Genomic DNA, 18,823 nt, shown 5'->3' with positions numbered 1-18,823 from the left:
TCGGTTAATTCGAAAGAAGGCGCCCAGCTCTGTTGAGAGAGAGGTTATAAAGCTGATGTGTTTTTTAGATTGATCATTTACACAATGTAGATTTTTTGTATCAGTCAAGTCAGCAAAAATATCAGGCTAATTTCTGATGGCGGGTGTGGAAACCGTCTGGAGATGATAGTGGGTGATACTGTAAGATACGAACAGCCAAAAAGTGGAGACGGAAGGATATATACATCACTTTTAGGCTCACAATGGGCCCGTGGTTTGGGTCACTGATGTCAGTAGACAGTAGATTTGATCTGTAGTGGTCAATGAAAAATGGGAGAGATTGAATACGGGTATATTGATCCTGCAATAACATCTTGCGCCATCCGCGAGCTTCCAGAGTTGGGAACTTATGAAGTTACGAAGCCAGATGGACACTCTCCATGAATTCGATTGCAGATACGAGTTCCCACTGGACAGACGGCCATGGTTGCCAAATAAACCAAAAAAGATCCTCATCTGTCGAAAATCACGTGGTGTCAAGGCGAAAATGACTAATGTGCTAGGCCAACTAGGCAAAAGAGCTTGATCATTAGCGTCATGGTGGTATAGAGGGAATGAACCAATCAAAACCCCTACCATTTTATGCGGGGCGCTGAGTGGTTCGTAACTAACTAACTATAGTTGGCTATAGCTAGTTAACTAGATAGTGTGGGATGGTTAATCTTCTCATTGTGCGATCGCTAGCTAACTATATAGGGGTAATCACGTGCGGTGGAGGGCCACCTGGGCAACTAGTGCCCAACACCCCCCCACGCGCCAACATGTGTGATGTGTTCCTACAAATATTCCATGCTAGCTATCTTAACCTAGATCATTTCAAAAACATGCTACATACAGAAATTTAATCATTCTCACTATTGTCAATGAAAAGTTCTAGTAATTTAATGAAACATCTAAATACCACTATACTCAGAGGTTTGATTAATTCATCTGCTATCATATTCTCAGTGGGAATATGATTAATTGAAATAACATCTTCATTCAGTTGTGTGTGAGAATAGTGGAAGTGAGTATTGATATACTTGCTGCACATCATGATTATGACAACAGTAGCTAAATCAATTGAATCTTTATTATCTACTCTGATAAGTAAAAGGTTCTTTGCTGTAACAAATTCTAGTTTCATTATTATATTATACAATCATATTACTTCATATACTGCTTTATTGAGTGTCATATATTCTATTTTATTTGAACTTAAAAAAATATAAAATTGTTTGAACAAACATCATGAAATTGATGCATCTATTAATTTAAATATAAAATTTAAAATAGATTTATATTCACTATTCAATAATTCTGTTCAATCTGAATCTGTATAATCTATTGACAGATATAATACATTGAGAAATTCATTGATCTTGTTCTTGAAATCTTTGTATAAGATGCTCAGATCACTCATTTCTTTTAGATATTATATAATACAGAGAAGAGCTTTTTATATTTTAGATATAGACACAGTATTCTTCTGTGCTAGTAGAGATACTGCTTGTGTAATATCTGAGTATAATTTGACTGTCAGATACTGCAAGTACTCTACTCTGTATTAATATTATTCTTTGATGAATCCTTCTTTTTATTCTGATACAGAGATATTATCTATCTTCATTCTCTTAAGTATTAGTGTAGAAACAGAGACAGCATCATCTAGACAGAAATCTTACACTAAATGATTGATATAATATCTCAATATTAATTTTATAACATCATTGAGACAATGTTCAACCTTTATATCCAAGTATTTCAAAGATTTTTTTAAATCTTTTATTTCTAATTTATTGATGAGAATATCAACTAGTCAATCAGCATCTGCCAAATCTTCTACTATAATATAAAGATTATTTATATAGATTGTTATATAAAGATGATTGTGAAATGTATGATGCTATAGAGCAGAGTTGTAGAGACTAGATTTGAAGTCATTCTCACAGAATAATACTGTAAGAAAATTATATCAAATCTTAGCAGTAGAGTTCAATCTGTATAAAGAGTCTACAATAGTGTAAATCATTGTATGTGAAATCTTCATTTTAAATCTGATAGATTATTATATATAAATTATTTTATCAAGTTGACTGTGCAGATAGATCATAACTATATTGATCTGATACAAGATTCAATCTTACTTTGCTGCTACTATAAATATCATGCAATTAATAGTATTATTGATAATGAATGTGTATGTTTCTTCATATATACTCTTCTTTAATCAATTGTCATATACTACTCATCAAGATTTTCATAATATATCATCAGAATTTATATTGAGATTCTGAAGATGATTTTTTTTGATATAAACTCAGCAATTGAGAACCACTGACTCATTAGAAGAGATATCAGAATGTAGAATCATTGTTCAAGTATTTTTTTATTTCAAATTTGCAATTTTGTGTTTCATCAATTTTTATCAATATTCATCAACTCTTTCAGATCTACTAATGACATTTTTATATTTTTTTGAAATAAAATCAGTGAGAGAAGAAGAGATGTAGATGATGAATGCTTTTGCTGATCTTATCTATTTGATATTAATTAATTCAGAAATAACAGTATTATTAATAAGATAAATCACTGAACTTGCAGCTTCAGATGTTATATAATTAGTATTATTCTATAAAATTGTAGATTTCTTTGCAGAGAAAATAACATCACTGATGACAATTATTTTATCAGTTATAGAACTTCAGAAATGATAGATTGAATTATTATAAAATTTTATAAGTTTAAATATTTCTGCTCTGATGAACAGCTTATTAATAGATTTTTGAGATTTATAAAGATGTATATAAATATCAATATCTAGCTCTCTAAAATAATAAAGTTGAGATGAAGTGTTAATTAATACTGAGAATGAAATGATATAAAGATATTATATAGATATTTCTTCAGTATTGATAGATCAGTATTTCTTATTATATAGAGTGATAGATGTTGATGTGTTGTTGATAATTGCAATCATTATTTTGAGAACATCTGCTCAGAACTTCTTTGATATATTTATATCTATAAACACTGCTCTAGTATACATTATTATTGTGCAGATTTCTCTCTCAGAAACATCATCTTAATAAAGAGATTGAAATATAGTAGATTTTCAGATAGTGCCATTTTTAATTATCATTGTTGTTATTTTGTTTGATCAAAAAATATCATCAATATCAGTTCTAACTAGTGCTGATGATATAAAGCTGAGATTTTTCATGAATTAAACTCAGTGAGTATAGATTTCAACAGCTTGATTCTTGATATGTAAAAAATAGATTCATCTATAATAAATGATGTTATCAGTGATAAGTATATAATATTTGATCTTTTGATGAGATTCTATAGAGTAATTGAATATATCATCCAGCATACAATCATCATCAGTGAGATTGATATAAATATATTGCATTGCTTGTAATACTTGTGGTATGAGAGTTTATAAAAACTTGTATATCATATCTGCTTTGACACAGCTATCACAGAAGAAGCCTGTTTTAGATTTTTTGATATAAATATCAGATAATAAGTTCTTTGCTAGTGTGATGATTGCATCAGTATGAATATACTCTAGAGTGATATATCATTTCATGAGTATTCTTATCAGAGGATTGTGATTGCTAGATTGATTGCTAGATTTCCCCACAATTATTGACATTGTGTTTCTGTAATTGTAAGATTTGACCATAAAATAAATGATCTGAAATGAATGATAAATATCTATTTGAGATTCTTATTCTATTATCTTATAAACTGATTCTTTGAATGTGTGAATAGTGATGAAGTTGATACTGTTTGAGACTCTTATTGTAAAATAAGAAGAGATGATATCAGATAGTTGATATCTAAAACCTTGATTTTCTAGCTTTGTGAAGAATAGAAGATTGACAGTGAGGTTGAGAATTCAGTAAATATAATTCACTGAGATATCCCCCTCTTCTAATTCTAAAAGAATATTATCTATTTCCTCAATCTGTTCTATATCATCATTCACAGTGATTATCTCTAAATCTTTTTTGAACAACTTTGCATGTATCAATGAATATCTTTCATCTGTTATATTAAAGCTTATGCAGATGTTGAGATATCAAGATTTGAATATTATAGTGAACAATGCAGATAAAGCAAATACTGTATTGATACTAGATTATAAAACAAGAAGATCTGACACTCTGATATCAGTAGATTTGTTGTTATTTTTATTCTTCTTCTTATTCTTTCTTCTTCTTTTAACACCTTCTGAATTGTCAGTGCTCTTATCATTCTTATTCTTCTTCCTTCATTACTCAGATGCTTTATTGAGATTTAAGTGATAGCAATTAGCCTTTATATATTCTGAAACCTTGCAATATCTGCATCTTGCAGTTGTGGTAGAAGTTGTGTTGTCATTGTTGTTATTGATAGCTATATTGATCTTTGAAGCTTTAGAGTGTTCAGAACCCTCTGACTTGCTTATATAATAAATGATCTATCTTGTGAGATTATTGATATCTATATTAATGATAGAGCTCTGACTCATTCTATAGAATATATCAAGACACAATTTGATGTAAATTCTCTGATAATTTTGAAAGCTGATTATAAAAAAATTATACAGATAGTTCTCACTGTAATCCTCTGTTAATTCTCATATATAAATGAATAGATAGTAATATCAATATATATATATCAAATAATTGCTGTTCTTGACATGCAGATGAATAAATTCTCTGAGAATGCTAATTCTCTCTTTCTCTAGAGATATTATATATACTGCACTTATCTTACTTTATAGAGCTGCTGTGTTGTCAGATTGTATGAATCTCATAATCAAATAAACATAATCTATCAGAGATTACAACATTTAATGAAAGAGCAGTTTTGAATATATCACTCAATATTATTAATTGAGTGATGATAAATCTTTAGATAATTTCTGTTGATATTTATTAAGAATATCTGCATCTCTGATCATCTCTGTATCTAATAAAATTATCATCTTTCATATCTGATAGTTGATGTCATTAAATATGATGATAGATTTTATATTCAATGAGATCTGTGCTTTTTTCTGATATTCATAAGTCAGAAGATTTGAATCTTCTACTGATGTAGAATTTGAAGTAGATGAAGAAGATGAAGATGATGAAGATGATGATATATATACTGTTATCAGTTGCTTACAGAGTGTAATGAGATCTGTTGCTGCCATTGTCATCATACTGTTAGAGTTTGATATAGAAATCAGTATAGAACTGAGTATATCATCTTCAAATTCCTTATATTCTGACATCTTGTCAGTATTGTGTGCTGAGTCAGAGATTGTTATATCTTTCTCTATTATTGTGTATTCAGTTTGATCATCCTCTATTTCTGAGACAGATTCTTGCTCAGTAACAGAGAGAATAAACTGAGAAATTCTTGATTGCAAATATAGTATCTTCTTACATTCTGATATAAAGATCACAGATAATTGAGAATCACTTATAATCAATCTGATTTAGAAAGATTCTGAATAAAAATAAATAAATAAGTTTTTGATTCTTTTAAGATAGTAATGAAATCTCTGCAGCAGTCTCAACAGTAATTCTGTCAATTACATCACTTTTATAGACAAAGAGCTCTCTTTTCAGAGAAATAATATCTAACTCATTCAATATAACATCAGTTGCAGTGTATTCTAATCAAAATACATCATTTTTCTTAAAAATCTGCTATTTGAGCCATAATCTGTGGGATGGTTAATCTTCTCATTGTGCAATTGCTAGCTAACTATATAGGGGTAATCATGTGCGGTGGAGGGCCATCTGGGCAACTAGTGCCCAACAGATAGCAGCAATATCAAGTTGATTACCAACAAATTTAGAGGTTTTTTTTTTTTTTTTTTTTTCATTTAAAATTTATTCATTCATTTATTTCATTTTATTTCTTATTATTAACTATTTTATTCCCCCCCCCCGCTTTTCCAATCCATTTCACATCGTTTTGAGTATTGTTTTGCCTCGTCATCACAAATATCATACAATAAAAAAAATAGGTAGCGTACAGCACGGCATGTAGATTTCTTTCCTTTCCTTTTCTTCTCCATTCCCTCTCCTCTGCTTTTCTTTTAAAAACAAAAAAAAAAAAAAAAAGTCAGCTCGTTTGGTCATTCTGTTTCGCGTTGTCCATTTTTTGTGCGCCGGATGATATCCAGCGCGCTCTGGGTGATGATGTCGGCCGCGTTCTGATGGAGCTCTTTGTCCTCGTCTTCTTCTGCTTCTCCTTTCCAGGAACCTGTTCATTTTGTTTTCTCCACACGTTAGAAGCGTTGGGTTGGGGTTGGGGTGGGGGTGGGGTTAGGATGGGTTGGAAGAGCTAAATATAATATATATACATATATATATATATACTATATCTTACAACCCACCTTCAAATTGATGCAAGACAAAGGCCATCGGATCGCCGGCATCCTGGGCGCCCATCTGGCCGACGCCGGGGCTGAAGCTCGTGATGGGCAGGACGACGACGTCGCCCACCTTGCGCTGCACGGTGATGCCGGCAAAGTCCTTGGCGGTCAGGTTCCTGCCGTGTGGCGGGCGTGCGGCCTCGAAGTACTCGGGGTCGTTGAGATAGCGGAAGACGCAGTCGGTCCAGACGGCGGGGCCGGTGAACTCGACGATGGACTTGTCCATGATGCCCGGACGCAGGATGCCGGCGCGCTTCATGCGTAGGGTGTCCTCAGTGATGGTGGCGACGATGTCGCGTAGTACCGGGTGACCCCGCTTGGCCTGGATGGTCCACTGGCAGAACTGCAGCTGACGCGAGTACCACAGGTACCAGTCCTCGCGGTCGTGGGCGTCGGCCTCGATGCCCACGATCAGGCCGATGGCGGAGCGGTCGACGTGGGGGGGGAGCCACTCGATGGTAGGCTTCAGGGCGTAGGTGTCGATGTCGGTGTAGATGCCGCCACGGGCGAGGAGGATGAGGTAGCGGAAGAAGTCAGCCCTGAGGACGGGTAAGGGGAGGGAGCGGTAGGCGTCGAGGATTTCAGGGAAGGGGGCGTAGAGGTATCTCAGCAGGGGGTCGGCGTCGTCGTCGGTGATGACCTCGTGGACGAAGGACGGGTGCAGCTCCGTCCAGCTGGCCTCCATGGGGCGGAACTTGTCGCCGAACTTACCGGAGGCGGGGGTGTATTTCCAGGTCTGCCAGATGTACGCGGGGAATTTGGCGTGGACGTCATAGGGGAATTGGTAGCGGAGGCGTTCGCGGAGGGGCTTGCGGGCAAGATCCTCGGGGGACAGCGAGGCTGGTGCGGATGTGGGAGGGAGCGATTCGTTGTGGGTAGAGGGCGGCGACTCGGAGGACGCAGCAACGGACTTCTGTGCAGCTTTACGAATGGGAAGTGGTTGTGGGTGGCAAAGACGGAAGCAGGAGTGGGAGCGGGAGGAGAGGAGGAAGTAGAAGCTGGCGAGGAGGAGGAGAGTCGCTGCGATAGAACGGCGGAAGGTAATCATGGTGGCAGCTGGAGTAGACCAGGGGCGGAGCGGGGAGGAGCGGGCATGGCAGTCGAGCGGGAGGAGCGTGTTTTGGGGGGAGTCGACGGCGGAGTAATATGGGTAATATGGGTATTATGGGTAACACTGGTAACACTGGGTAATACTGGGTAACACTGTGGATGTCAAACACAGGCTGAAGGAGAACCGTGGAAGGCTCCGCGTGAACCGGGAACGGGGACGAAGTTTAAGCAGCAGCAGCAACAGCAACAGCAACAGCAACAGCAACAAAACGCCCTTCCAAGCCTGGTAGATCACCGACGCATGGCGATGGAATGGGGAGGAGACGAGACGATGAGGAGACAGGCCTTTGCTGAGCAGTGTGTTGTGTATAAGAAGAGAGGGGAGGAGGAGAGGGAAAAGAAAGAAACAACGGAGAGAAACAAAAAGGGGATCTGTGGACAGCAACACCCATTGACTGACTAACTGATTGGGATCTTCGTCGTGTTTCCGGTACGTGTACTCCGTAAGTAAACCTGTGTAGAGGTATGGATTGTGGGAAGAGAAGATCGAAGCTGCTGCAGACTGCTAATCCACGGCCAATCACAGCCCTCCACGGCCCTCCACCGCCCCCATGACAGCTGCAGCTCCCGGGCGATCCCTGCCCAGACTGGGCCCGCGGTGGGGCTAGGCTAGGCTGGTTGCAGCATAGCGGGCATCTGAAACAGTCCCGAGACGATCTGCGCTGCTCTGACTGGCTGGCCGGGGATGGGTGCGTGGTGGGTGATGTCATCGTCGGTATTTGAATAGAGGCGGCAGGTATCGTTGTATACTATGTATCGTTGTATGTATGTATGTATACATGTATCTACATAATGCTGATCTGTCTATTTCTTTATGCTCCAGTCCTTGTATACCTGGGTGCATATGTGCGGTACAAGTATAGGTCCACTGTTTCCATTTCGAGTGTTTGAAGTGTGCGGCTGCTCCAGGGCTTGTCTCAGCCTGGTTTCATGAATCCGCTGACTTAGTCAGATACACAGAGCAGAGAACTACTTCTGTGTTCGCTGTGCTATGCACTGTGGACTGACTGTAGTTTGGTGTATCTCGTTCCCTGGAGCCAGGCTTCGGTGACCATGGCTGGTGCCGTGCCTCGTTTGTTCGGAGGCTATCTACTCTGTACCACTGTGCAGTATATGTATAGACATACATCATCACTCCATCTTTGTTTCTATGCAACATCCGCAGCATCTGTATTGTGCCTCCACTTTGGCCAATCTCCATGCCAACCTGTCACGTGAATCCACTGTTTTGTCGATTACCAATCGCGCCCTCACCGCCTTCGTCCACACCCAATCGCCGCGTCCTCCGATGATGCAATGCGCAACGCCGCAGTCCGGCAGAATATCCAACAAAAAAAGACCACGAAAGACTTCCAGGTTTCGATGCGTCGACTCCCAGCGCGACATCCATTGAGCGGGGGAAATGAGATAAAATGGCTGTTCCCTTCTTACGCACTGCGTCCCTCTCCTTGAAGACCCTCGTTTGATCGTGTCCCGCTCCATACTGCGAGTACTGGTCCTCATACTCATGGCCGCCAGCTCGAGGGGACCCCTGGCTGCCGCCGCTGCTCGGCTGGCTGCGTGGAGGCCAGCGATTGCTCGACGGGGACTCTCTCCAACACCAGCGCATGCACATCTTCCTCCCATGTTTGCTGCTGCTGCTGCTGCCCCGAAGAACAGCACTATACATACGCAGACTCCTCTCAATGCTCCCTCCACCAATGCTGCCAGCGTCAAGCGAACAACCACGCCAGAACAACAATCGTACGCAAACCCCCAAGAACAAAACTCCTCCTCGAACCCCGCCCTCTCGTTCCCCTGCCTGGATGCCCTCGACGCCAAATCCGCCCTCCTCACCGCACGATCCGTCGACTCCGGCCCGGAACCCTCCTACACCACCGGCAACCATGAGGAATTCAAATCCACAGACCTCCTCCTCCTCGACTGGGGCGGCGTTCTCCCCGAATTCACCATCGCCTACGAAACCTGGGGCACGCTGAATAGCGACAGATCCAACGCCATCCTTCTCCACACCGGCCTCTCCGCCTCCTCGCACGCCCACAGCACCCCCGCAAACCCAAAACCGGGCTGGTGGGAACGCTTCATCGGCCCCGGCCGCCCCCTTGACACCGACAGATACTTCGTCATCTGCACCAACGTCCTTGGCGGCTGCTTTGGCAGCACGGGCCCCTCCTCCATCGACCCGTCCGACGGCAAACGCTACGCAACCCGCTTCCCCATCCTCACCTTGGACGACATGGTGCGCGCCCAGTTCCGCCTGCTCGACGCACTTGGCATCTCCTCCCTCGCCGCTTCCGTCGGCGCCAGCATGGGCGGCATGCAGTCGCTCGCCGCCGGCGTGCTCTTCCCGCACCGCGTGCGCCGCATCGTCAGCATCAGCGGCTGCGCCCGCAGCCATCCCTACAGCATCGCCATGCGCCACACCCAGCGCCAGGTGCTGATGATGGACCCCCGGTGGGCGCGCGGCTTCTACTACGACGCCGTCCCGCCGCATGCCGGCATGAAGCTGGCCCGCCAGATCGCCACCGTCACCTACCGCAGCGGGCCCGAGTGGGAGCAGCGCTTCGGCCGCGCGCGCGCTGACCCCTCCAAGCAGCCCGCCCTGTGCCCGGACTTCCTCATCGAGACCTACCTCGACCACGCCGGCGAGAAGTTCTCGCTCGACTTCGACGCCAACAGCCTGCTGTACGTCTCCAAGGCCATGGACCTGTTCGACTTGGGCATCGAGCAGCGGGAGGCCACCGCCGCCCGCCGCACCCAGACCCTCAGCCGCATCTCTCGCCAGGCGCGCGTGCAGAACGACCCGTCCTACGGCCTGACGTGGCCCGCGCAGCCGTACGAGGAGCGGGAGCAGCCGGCGCCGTGCGCATCATCCGCAGCACAAGAACATCTGGACACCGACGCATCATGCTCCACCACCACCACCACCCGGGCCACAACGACACAACCCAGCCCCCCCACAGACCTCATCCGCGGCCTCGCCCCGCTCCGAAACCACCCCATCCTCGTCATGGGCGTGGCCAGCGACATCCTCTTCCCGGCCTGGCAGCAGCGGGAAATCGCCGACGCGCTGCGGGCGGCCGGCAACGCGCGCGTGCGGCATGTCGAGCTGGGCCAGGACGTGTCGCTGTTCGGCCACGATACGTTTTTACTGGATTTGGAGAATGTCGGGGGACCTGTGGGGGAGTTTTTGGCGTGAGAAGCGGGGGGTTGGAGGGGGGGAGGAGTTAGAGGGTTTCAGAGGATGATTTCTTTTTCTTTTTCTTTTCTTTTTTCTTTGTGAAGATTTTTATTTTTATTTTTATTTTTTGATTTTGGTTGGTTGATTTTGCTTTTGTATATATAATGTTTTTACATGTTCCGCATTGCTCTTGTTTTTTTTTTCTTTTTTCTTTTTCAGGGGTTTGAAATTGCATTAGAACAAACAGCATTATTCACTCTTGCATTGCATTACTACATTTATCCGCCCTCACCCTTGCTTTCTGGAGAACAAATGCACTTAAGAACTCTTTTGAATATGCATATATCTATAGATATGTATATACATGAATGAACAATCTCATAAAGAAATGATGAACACATGTTAAGAAAAAAAAGGGAACAATGTAACTATCTCTCTCTCTCTGTCTCTCTCCTGGCTCTCAAAGAACTACAATAATGACATGACCCGTTATTAATTACACCAGCTGGTGTGAAGGTAGTTAGCTTTATTTATTATTCCCTAAATACTCTCTTTTCTATACACCTTTTGTTTGTACACTTGCACTTGCACTTGCACTTGGAACAGAGGACCGCTTCCGCTTTAAGCGGACGATTTGGAGAATGCTGGCTGGGTTCAACACACTGCATCTATCTATTAGACTGCGGGAGTATATAGCGGACAGCAGACTGAGATGCCATTTATATATATATATGTACTGCTACTTTAATCGAAGGATGTCGAGCTTAGATGAAGCGTTGACTTGCTACTATAAGTGGATGAGGAGAAGTCCAAATGGGCAAGCGCGTGCGAATGTGGAAGCAAATAGTGGAACGAATAAAAGGAAAAGAAAGGAAAGGAAAGGAAAGGAAAGTAGTTTGCGAAGACCCTCAGATTAGCTCTCAGGTTCTCACAGATTTCCATGCGAGTAAAACAACAATGAAGCAAAAAAGGTCATTTTGCATCATGGTTTCGCCGGATATCCTGCAACTTTGCCGATGTTTGAAAGACATCACCACTTGTCAATCTCGTCATTGGGCCTTCGACTTTAGAGAGGTTTAGAAAGTGTTGGTTTGAGGAGGAGAGGGAAGTTTTTGAAGGAGGGTTTTTTTTTTTTTGGTAGTTTTCAAAACGCCGCCCCGCATAGGTGGAAATGGCGAAGTCCAGAGTCTTGCTATTTTGCCCTCAGTCCACAGCCCACATATATAATCCACCAGCTCAACTGTGGGGCTTCGCCTTTCTCTCCAATGGGACTTAGCGTGCATGCCCGATATTTTCAGACGGCAGCGAGTACTTATGCAATCTCTTTGACATCAGCACCGTTATCCACAGACCTTTTCCATGTCAGTTGGCTGACTTGGGGTCTGGTGGGTCGGCCTTAGATCACATACAAAGTTGTACCGAACCCACGTGCAAAGTGTACATATGCCTGTATCGCATCCACATTGCGGCTTCGTGAGTCCGTTAGACTCGCGGCCATGAGCAAGTTCGGGTACGAAGTTTATTCCAAGACACCTTTCCTAGTGCGAGTGAGAAGTCCATTCGTGCGAACTGCTGCAGAGCATGGTATTCCAAATGTTCAAGCCACTGCCACCTGGACGAAGTCCGCGATGGTGTGCTCGGGGTTGCCAATAACCCTGGATGTACAATGACTCATTTGCAGAAAGCAACCGGGTAATGTCCGGGATGGTACTTGACTCAAACTCTGCCTTGATCAAGGGATGGGCCTAGCGCCGAAAGAAGTCTTTCGAGTCACGATGCAAACTGGCTTGCAATTTAATGCATTGCTGCCGAAAGAGGAACGAGCGAGCAACCAGAATAGAAACTGCATCAATCCTAAATTTCGTTTCTGGGCACGTTACAACTCACAAGGTCCAGGGTGACCAAGTAGTTCACGTTTCCGAGTCTGGTGTTGTGCAGGACCTCACAGAATCGATGACCACACTAAATCGAGGGGGGACAGCGACCTCGTGCGTACCTGTCATGACTTGATTCAACGAGGTGCGAATCCAATTCAAACACTGCAGGATTTTAAAAGTTAGTTGAGGATATCACACACTCAAATGTGTACTGGAAATGGCCCGTCTCTGTATCAGATTGAAAACTACAATAAAGTGAATACGCCTCACAGGCAATGCTCAACGTCGTTACCTTGGTGGGGCAAACATACGGAGCACAGGATGGTATCCATCCTTCCTCAGAGTACGCAATTTGTTTGTCATCAGGGTGGTTCGGGGATCATTGGATGTCTGCGACGTTTTGTTTTAAAGCACAGAGACGTACCTCTTTGCCAAACCCGTTGCCCAGAACACCTCCCCACGGTATTAAAATCAACCTCAACTCTGTCGCTTGGGTGAGGAAGCCCAAGGGCAAGTCGACGTAGTCATTTGCTAAGCAAGCGAAGCTGAGAAAGGTAAGCAGCCAGATAACTAAGTTATTGGAAAAAAGCAAAACATATGTCTCTAAGATCTCTGTTCTTTTATCAATCACTGATAGGCTGCCTTATCATGCTTCTTCCACCTGAGTCGTATACACAACTGGGGGGATGAACACATCGCTCTATACGCGTCAGGCAGCACTGCTCATGAAAGCTCAAGTGAGAGTCATCATCATTGAGACGCGTGAAACCAAGAAGAATGGGACAACTCACAGTCAGCAACTAAAATGCTTGTGGATAACAAGCACAACGGCGTTCCACTCACCTATCGCGGGTGGTTTGGAGTGAGATAGACCATCGTGGAGAACGAGAAGTTGAGGATAGACGTTAGTTTGTATATCACGTGATAACCAATCACATGATAGGATGTCGTCAGGCCTAGGCTCGAGCTTAAGCTTGGCCTCTTGGACAGGACTTGCTTTGTGTTTTCACAATTACAATTCAAAATGAGTGCTCTATTGACTGCCAGCGATGGGTTATCGGTTTGATAAACCACAGTTGGGACAAGGTTGTCATTGTGGAGAAGACTACAAGGATTTTTCTCAGAGGACGAGCGGGAAGATTTTAACAGGACAAAAGGGACAATCCCGGAAAAACTGGAAACAATGTCCGGCTGGATTCAAAGGCAGACAAACTCTCCCTATGTGCAGTTGGCAGGTGTTGCAGTTCTCTCCGGTGCGGCTGTTGCTGGTGCCATTTTTGGATATCAGTCCATGAAGAGGCAAGCGGCAGTACAGAAATTGAAAGCGTCCATTCCGGAACTTGACGAGCAGTATACAACACAGAAGGTGTGATTCCCACAATGCAGAAGTTGATAAGAGAATGCCTCTTCTGCTTCAATTACTACTCTTATGTCTAGTATATCGGTGTGCGACACCCGGCTGACTGGTCTGAGTTGAAGCTTACAGAATTCGGACTAGCAACGCCGCCGAACCCTAGTAAAGAAGATGAACGAGGTACTACTCTTGCTCGAAGAGCTCAAGCCGGGGACTATGATGATGGTACACTGTTTTTCCTCTTTGGTACATCCACATACAAAGATCGAGTGCTAATCCCACTCTTTGTCACAATTACAGATTTAATCCTAGAACAACTTGCTCGAAATCGCGTCTTCCTTACCGACGATGGGTTAGCAAAACTTCGCTCCTCATTCATAATAATTGTGGGATGTGGAGGCGTCGGCTCTCATGCTGCTGCAGCCCTGGCGCGCTCTGGAGTGTCCCGGATCCGTTTGATAGACTTCGATCAGGTCACCCTTTCGTCATTAAATCGACATGCTGTTGCAACTCTTTCAGATGTGGGTACGCCAAAAGTCCAATGCATGCGAAAGAGGCTGGAGCAAATAGTGCCTTGGGTCCGGTTTGACTGCCGGGATGAACTGTATAGTCAAACCGCCGCGGATGCTTTACTAGGCCCGTGGAACATGCAAGGTGACAAGGTGGCGCGGAAGCCAGACTATGTTCTGGACTGTATTGATAACATTTCGTCCAAGGTCTCCCTCCTTCACTACTGCCACTCCCACAACATCCCCGTCATCTCTTCCATGGGCGCAGGATGTAAATCCGACCCCACTCGCATCGCAATAGGCGATATCTCCTTGAGCGCCGAGGATCCTCTCTCCAGAAGTACGCGGCGTCGATTGAAGGCACTTGGGGTAAACTCAGGAATTCCAGTGGTTTTCTCTACCGAAAAGCCTGGTCCCGGAAAGGCTGCTTTACTGCCTCTGGCTGAGGAAGAGTTTGCGAAAGGGGAGGTTGGCGAGCTCGGTGTTCTCCCGGATTTTCGGGTGCGAATACTCCCCGTCGTCGGCACGATGCCAGCTGTATTTGGATATACCCTCGCCAACCATGTTATTTGCGAAATATCTGGATATCCCAACGAGTACAACGCGGGTGCCAAAGGCCGAGAAAAGATGTATGACAGCATCTTGGGAGCGCTGCAGGGGATGGAGGAACGCATAGCGAAATTCGAATCTGGCCAAGATCCTGTCGGACTACGCATACCCATTAACAAGGATGATGTCGCTTACTTGATCGAGGAAGTGTGGAGAGGAAAAAGCGTCGTCACCGGCTTGGCTACACGGCTGATGTTGGTGCGTTGGAAGCAGCCGGAGCATGGATTTGGTCCTGATCCGCTCTGGGAGCAGGAAGGGCAAAGGGGAGCGCGACTTGACCTGAAAGAACTGGTTTGCATGACTAAGGAGGAAGCGCTGCGACATGAACGGGAAGCTCTCAAAGGTGGTAAGGCTGTCGAGGACTTATATGATGAGAAAGTAATTCGGAAAGTCGAGGAGCGGATACGTGAGCAAGAGGTTTACGAAAGATATAGATAAATTGAGCGGATCGATGGATGACCGTTTGGAATAAAATATGATGGAAAATTTTGAACTTGCTCCTTTTGCGTTTTGCGCATGAAGCACAATGAATCTAAGTTATAGTGTGGGCCCTGTCACTCCCCATGCTATCCAAACTCGCATTTGGCCAGTGCTTGATGTGGGTTATATACCAACTTCCGGGCATTGTTTTTTGAGGTGTTCACATCACCAGCGATGAGTTCCCGTGCGAAAGGACATCTATTCGGCACCAGCACAATTAGCTTTGTTAAGTCAGGGGTGAGATATTGACATGTCAGAGTGGTAAAGTTAAATACCCCTTTCCCCACTCAATTCCAAGCCAGGAGTTGTAGCCGAATGTGGTTGCGAAGTCTAATAAGTCACCCATATTACCACCAACTGCCAATGTAAGTTACGGGAGGGCGAGAGCTCGGATTAGGCGTTAGTGATGAGGATTGTATTACTTCAGAGCAAGGGTCTGGGAGGTATTTATGAAGAAGTACTCCGTAAATAAAATAAACAAAGATATTCAAAAAACTCAAAACTCAAAAACCAAACCCACCGTGTGTCGAAAATGGTAGCTTTAAGGTTAAGGAAAGGTTCTATGGTTTTGAGAATGTTTAGTTTTCGCCAGCAGCGCCAGCAGCGCCGCCAGCGCCGCCATGTTCAATTGTAACTATGGCCCAGGACGTACGACGTAGTAGGGCGTCGATCGCTAGCGAATATACACCCGAAAGGCGTTGATCGTGGATCCAGAAGGCTGATCAAGCAGATGCGCTTGTGTCCAGCTCGGACAGGGGTGCATTGTCTGCATGAAGTTGCTCACCCACTGTCCTCGAACCACTTCCCGGACAACGATTCTTGTTCGGAGGATAAGATAACTCTTTTGCCTCACCATCGTCATCTCCGGTTACTGAAGAATAACTAACAAGGGGGAGAAGTGGCGTCTAGCCATGACACGTGATGTCTCCCTATGAGGCTCCAGCTAACGGCTCAAAACTCTCCTCCAGATATAGGTCAAAATCTATCCACCGACCTGGCCTGAAGCCCGTTGATAAGAGCAATTCCAGCTATACCGGCATACTAGACGAGGGAAAGCCCTTCGCGCTCGCGGAAACCCCATTGCCAGAGGAGTCTCCTTGGCGCGAAGCTTTGAGCCCTGGCTGGAGTATCGGCTTCCAAAACATGGCTGGGCCTATGCCTTCCACTTCCTACCCGCGACCGCCCCCGCGGCCCCTCATCGATTATGTCACAAATGGCTGGATGACCGCAGAACAGAAACACAGCAACTTGGGGCCAAATTCGAAGGCTGGCGGCTCTAACTACTGTCCTGCGAGCATGAAAGGCCTCCTCATCCTCGCCAGTGCGCCTCGACTCCGTCGTTACATCATCGTGTATCTTATTCTGCTGTGGATATGTCTGGGTAGTTGGATTAAGCTGGTTTCTCCTCGCTTAAGGGAGCATAATGACCTGTTAAGGGCTCTAGACCCGAATTTTGGAGATGGTCTTAGGGGTTGGTTTGGTTTGAATTCCATGCCCAAATTCAACGACCTCGTATATCTGAGATCGTTGGATCCTACGTTGCTACCTGGAGAGAAAGAACCTACTGCGGATAACCCGCACAAAAAGAGGCTTATTGTGATAGGCGATGTTCATGGCTGTTTGGATGAATGTGAGCTCCCAAAATCCTATATTGTGATCTACTTCCACGATAGCTGCCTGTGCACAAGGAAGTTTTGACGTGGTTCTAACGCTCGCCTTTTTACCCTTCTATGCGTAGTGGAAACCCTTTTACAAAACGTCAATTTCGAGCCCAGACAAGGAGATCATTTAATTTTCACAGGCGACCTGATAGCGAAGGGACCTAAGAGCACAGGAGTCGTTGATCTCGCTCGCAAATTCCATGCCTCCTGTGTCCGAGGAAACCATGAAGATCGTGTCCTTCTTACCCGCCGCCATATACAGGCTGAGGCTTCAACCAAAAGTGAACGTTCTGCTGCGGAAGAGCCAGACCAAATAGACGACGACATAGAACCTGCAAATAGGGAACGTGCCCTTGCGAACGAATTGACTGATGAACAGGCAAAATGGTTGGACGCGTGCCCTGTGATGTTGAAAGTGGGGTTTATAAAACACATGGGTGAGGTAGTGGTCGTGCATGGTGGCCTTGTTCCAGGCATTGACTTGGAAAGCCAAGATCCCTCCACCGTCATGAGTATGCGGACCATCGATATCTTTAGCCATGTTCCTAGCGCATCGTCCAAGGGTGTTTCTTGGACAAAGGTGCGTCTCAACCCCAACTCTCAAACTCTTTAGCTCACCTACTCTTCCTTCTATCTGTATTTCTTAACTTGCTACTATTCTCACGAAAATATTGACTGATGACTCTCTTCCCAGCTCTTCAATAAACACCAAACCATGCTAGCTGTATCTCGACAATCCGCACCGTTGGGAGAAAGGACGCAGTATCCTGCTGCAACAACTGTGCTATACGGTCATGATCCGCACCGCTCTCCTGTTTTGAAGAAGTATACCAAGGGTTTGGACACAGGTTGTGTCAAGGGCGGGAAGCTTTCCGCAATGGTCATCGGGGATGGCGGCACCAGCCACATCGTGAGTGTCAGGTGCAAAAACTATACGCAAAAGAGATAGCGAAGAGCTAAGCATCGTTTCACGACTCTAATTCTTATACAGCTGATTTTTGCACTAATTCCCTTTCTCGTTGCGATTTAAATATTTCCAATACGCCTTTTGCCTTGCTTGGGCGTTTTGGTTTCGGGGATCCGTTCTTCACAGATTCATTTTTATTTTCATTTATTTTCATTTTTGGAGGACAATTTATGTCGGGCACCCTCTTGCTTTGGTGGGGAAATCCTATATGTTGGCTATTTTTCACACTATACATACCACGCATATATTTGCGCATGGAAATTTCTTATTTTCTTTTCTTTTGGATTTTATATCTTTATATGTATATATTTACACCTGTATCATCATCCTGAGACATAGAGTTGTTGCTAACTAACATGTGGAGGATACATATGTTCTACTTCTCTTGGAGATGTCACGATTCCATTGCCCTGTTCTGAGGTCTTCTGGGCTAGTTATTTACGGCTTAGCCTTCCCGTCCATCCAGCTTAGACCTAGTTTCACCGCGCGCTTCACTGTATCTAATATACAGTACATAATGATAGTGTATTTTTGCCATTTTTCTTCCCATGTTGTTCTTCTCCTTCTTTGATACTTCTCGAAATCTGAAAGCTCTGCACCAAGTGGGCCGTGGCTCCATAGGCATGA

The 18,823-nt window shown here is 44.4% G+C and overlaps 6 protein-coding genes across 6 annotated transcripts; 5 read left to right on the top strand and 1 right to left on the bottom strand.

Annotated features, from left to right (window-relative positions):
• Positions 1 to 6,398: 6,398 nt before the first annotated feature.
• HCBG_08953 (alpha 1,6 mannosyltransferase) lies at positions 6,399 to 7,496 on the bottom strand (the record flags this gene model as incomplete). Its single annotated transcript, XM_045436002.1, has 1 exon — positions 6,399 to 7,496. The coding sequence occupies one exon, from the start codon at positions 7,494 to 7,496 to the stop codon at positions 6,399 to 6,401; it is 1,098 nt and encodes a 365-aa protein (XP_045283324.1).
• A 45-nt stretch (positions 7,497 to 7,541) lies between these two features.
• HCBG_08952 (uncharacterized protein) lies at positions 7,542 to 7,961 on the top strand (the record flags this gene model as incomplete). The annotated part of the gene is made up of 2 exons (XM_045436001.1): positions 7,542 to 7,607; positions 7,671 to 7,961. The coding sequence occupies 2 exons, from the start codon at positions 7,542 to 7,544 to the stop codon at positions 7,959 to 7,961; spliced, it is 357 nt and encodes a 118-aa protein (XP_045283323.1).
• A 1,104-nt stretch (positions 7,962 to 9,065) lies between these two features.
• Positions 9,066 to 10,757, top strand: HCBG_08951 (homoserine O-acetyltransferase; the record flags this gene model as incomplete). Its single annotated transcript, XM_045436000.1, has 1 exon — positions 9,066 to 10,757. The coding sequence occupies one exon, from the start codon at positions 9,066 to 9,068 to the stop codon at positions 10,755 to 10,757; it is 1,692 nt and encodes a 563-aa protein (XP_045283322.1).
• A 966-nt stretch (positions 10,758 to 11,723) lies between these two features.
• On the top strand, positions 11,724 to 12,749 carry HCBG_08950 (uncharacterized protein; the record flags this gene model as incomplete). The annotated part of the gene is made up of 3 exons (XM_045435999.1): positions 11,724 to 11,813; positions 12,140 to 12,370; positions 12,636 to 12,749. 3 exons carry the CDS (start codon positions 11,724 to 11,726, stop codon positions 12,747 to 12,749), a joined length of 435 nt encoding a protein of 144 aa, XP_045283321.1.
• Positions 12,750 to 13,799: 1,050 nt separating this feature from the next.
• On the top strand, positions 13,800 to 15,526 carry HCBG_08949 (ubiquitin-protein ligase molybdopterin-converting factor; the record flags this gene model as incomplete). The annotated part of the gene is made up of 2 exons (XM_045435998.1): positions 13,800 to 13,982; positions 14,096 to 15,526. The coding sequence occupies 2 exons, from the start codon at positions 13,800 to 13,802 to the stop codon at positions 15,524 to 15,526; spliced, it is 1,614 nt and encodes a 537-aa protein (XP_045283320.1).
• Positions 15,527 to 16,100: 574 nt separating this feature from the next.
• Positions 16,101 to 18,259, top strand: HCBG_08948 (serine/threonine phosphatase; the record flags this gene model as incomplete). The annotated part of the gene is made up of 4 exons (XM_045435997.1): positions 16,101 to 16,198; positions 16,543 to 17,198; positions 17,307 to 17,809; positions 18,221 to 18,259. 4 exons carry the CDS (start codon positions 16,101 to 16,103, stop codon positions 18,257 to 18,259), a joined length of 1,296 nt encoding a protein of 431 aa, XP_045283319.1.
• Positions 18,260 to 18,823: the final 564 nt, after the last annotated feature.

Source organism: Histoplasma capsulatum, assembly GCF_000150115.1.
Source record: "Histoplasma capsulatum G186AR genomic scaffold supercont2.19, whole genome shotgun sequence".
Classification (NCBI taxonomy): Eukaryota; Fungi; Ascomycota; class Eurotiomycetes; order Onygenales; family Ajellomycetaceae; genus Histoplasma; species Histoplasma capsulatum.
This window is presented reverse-complemented; position numbering and strand designations above follow the sequence as displayed.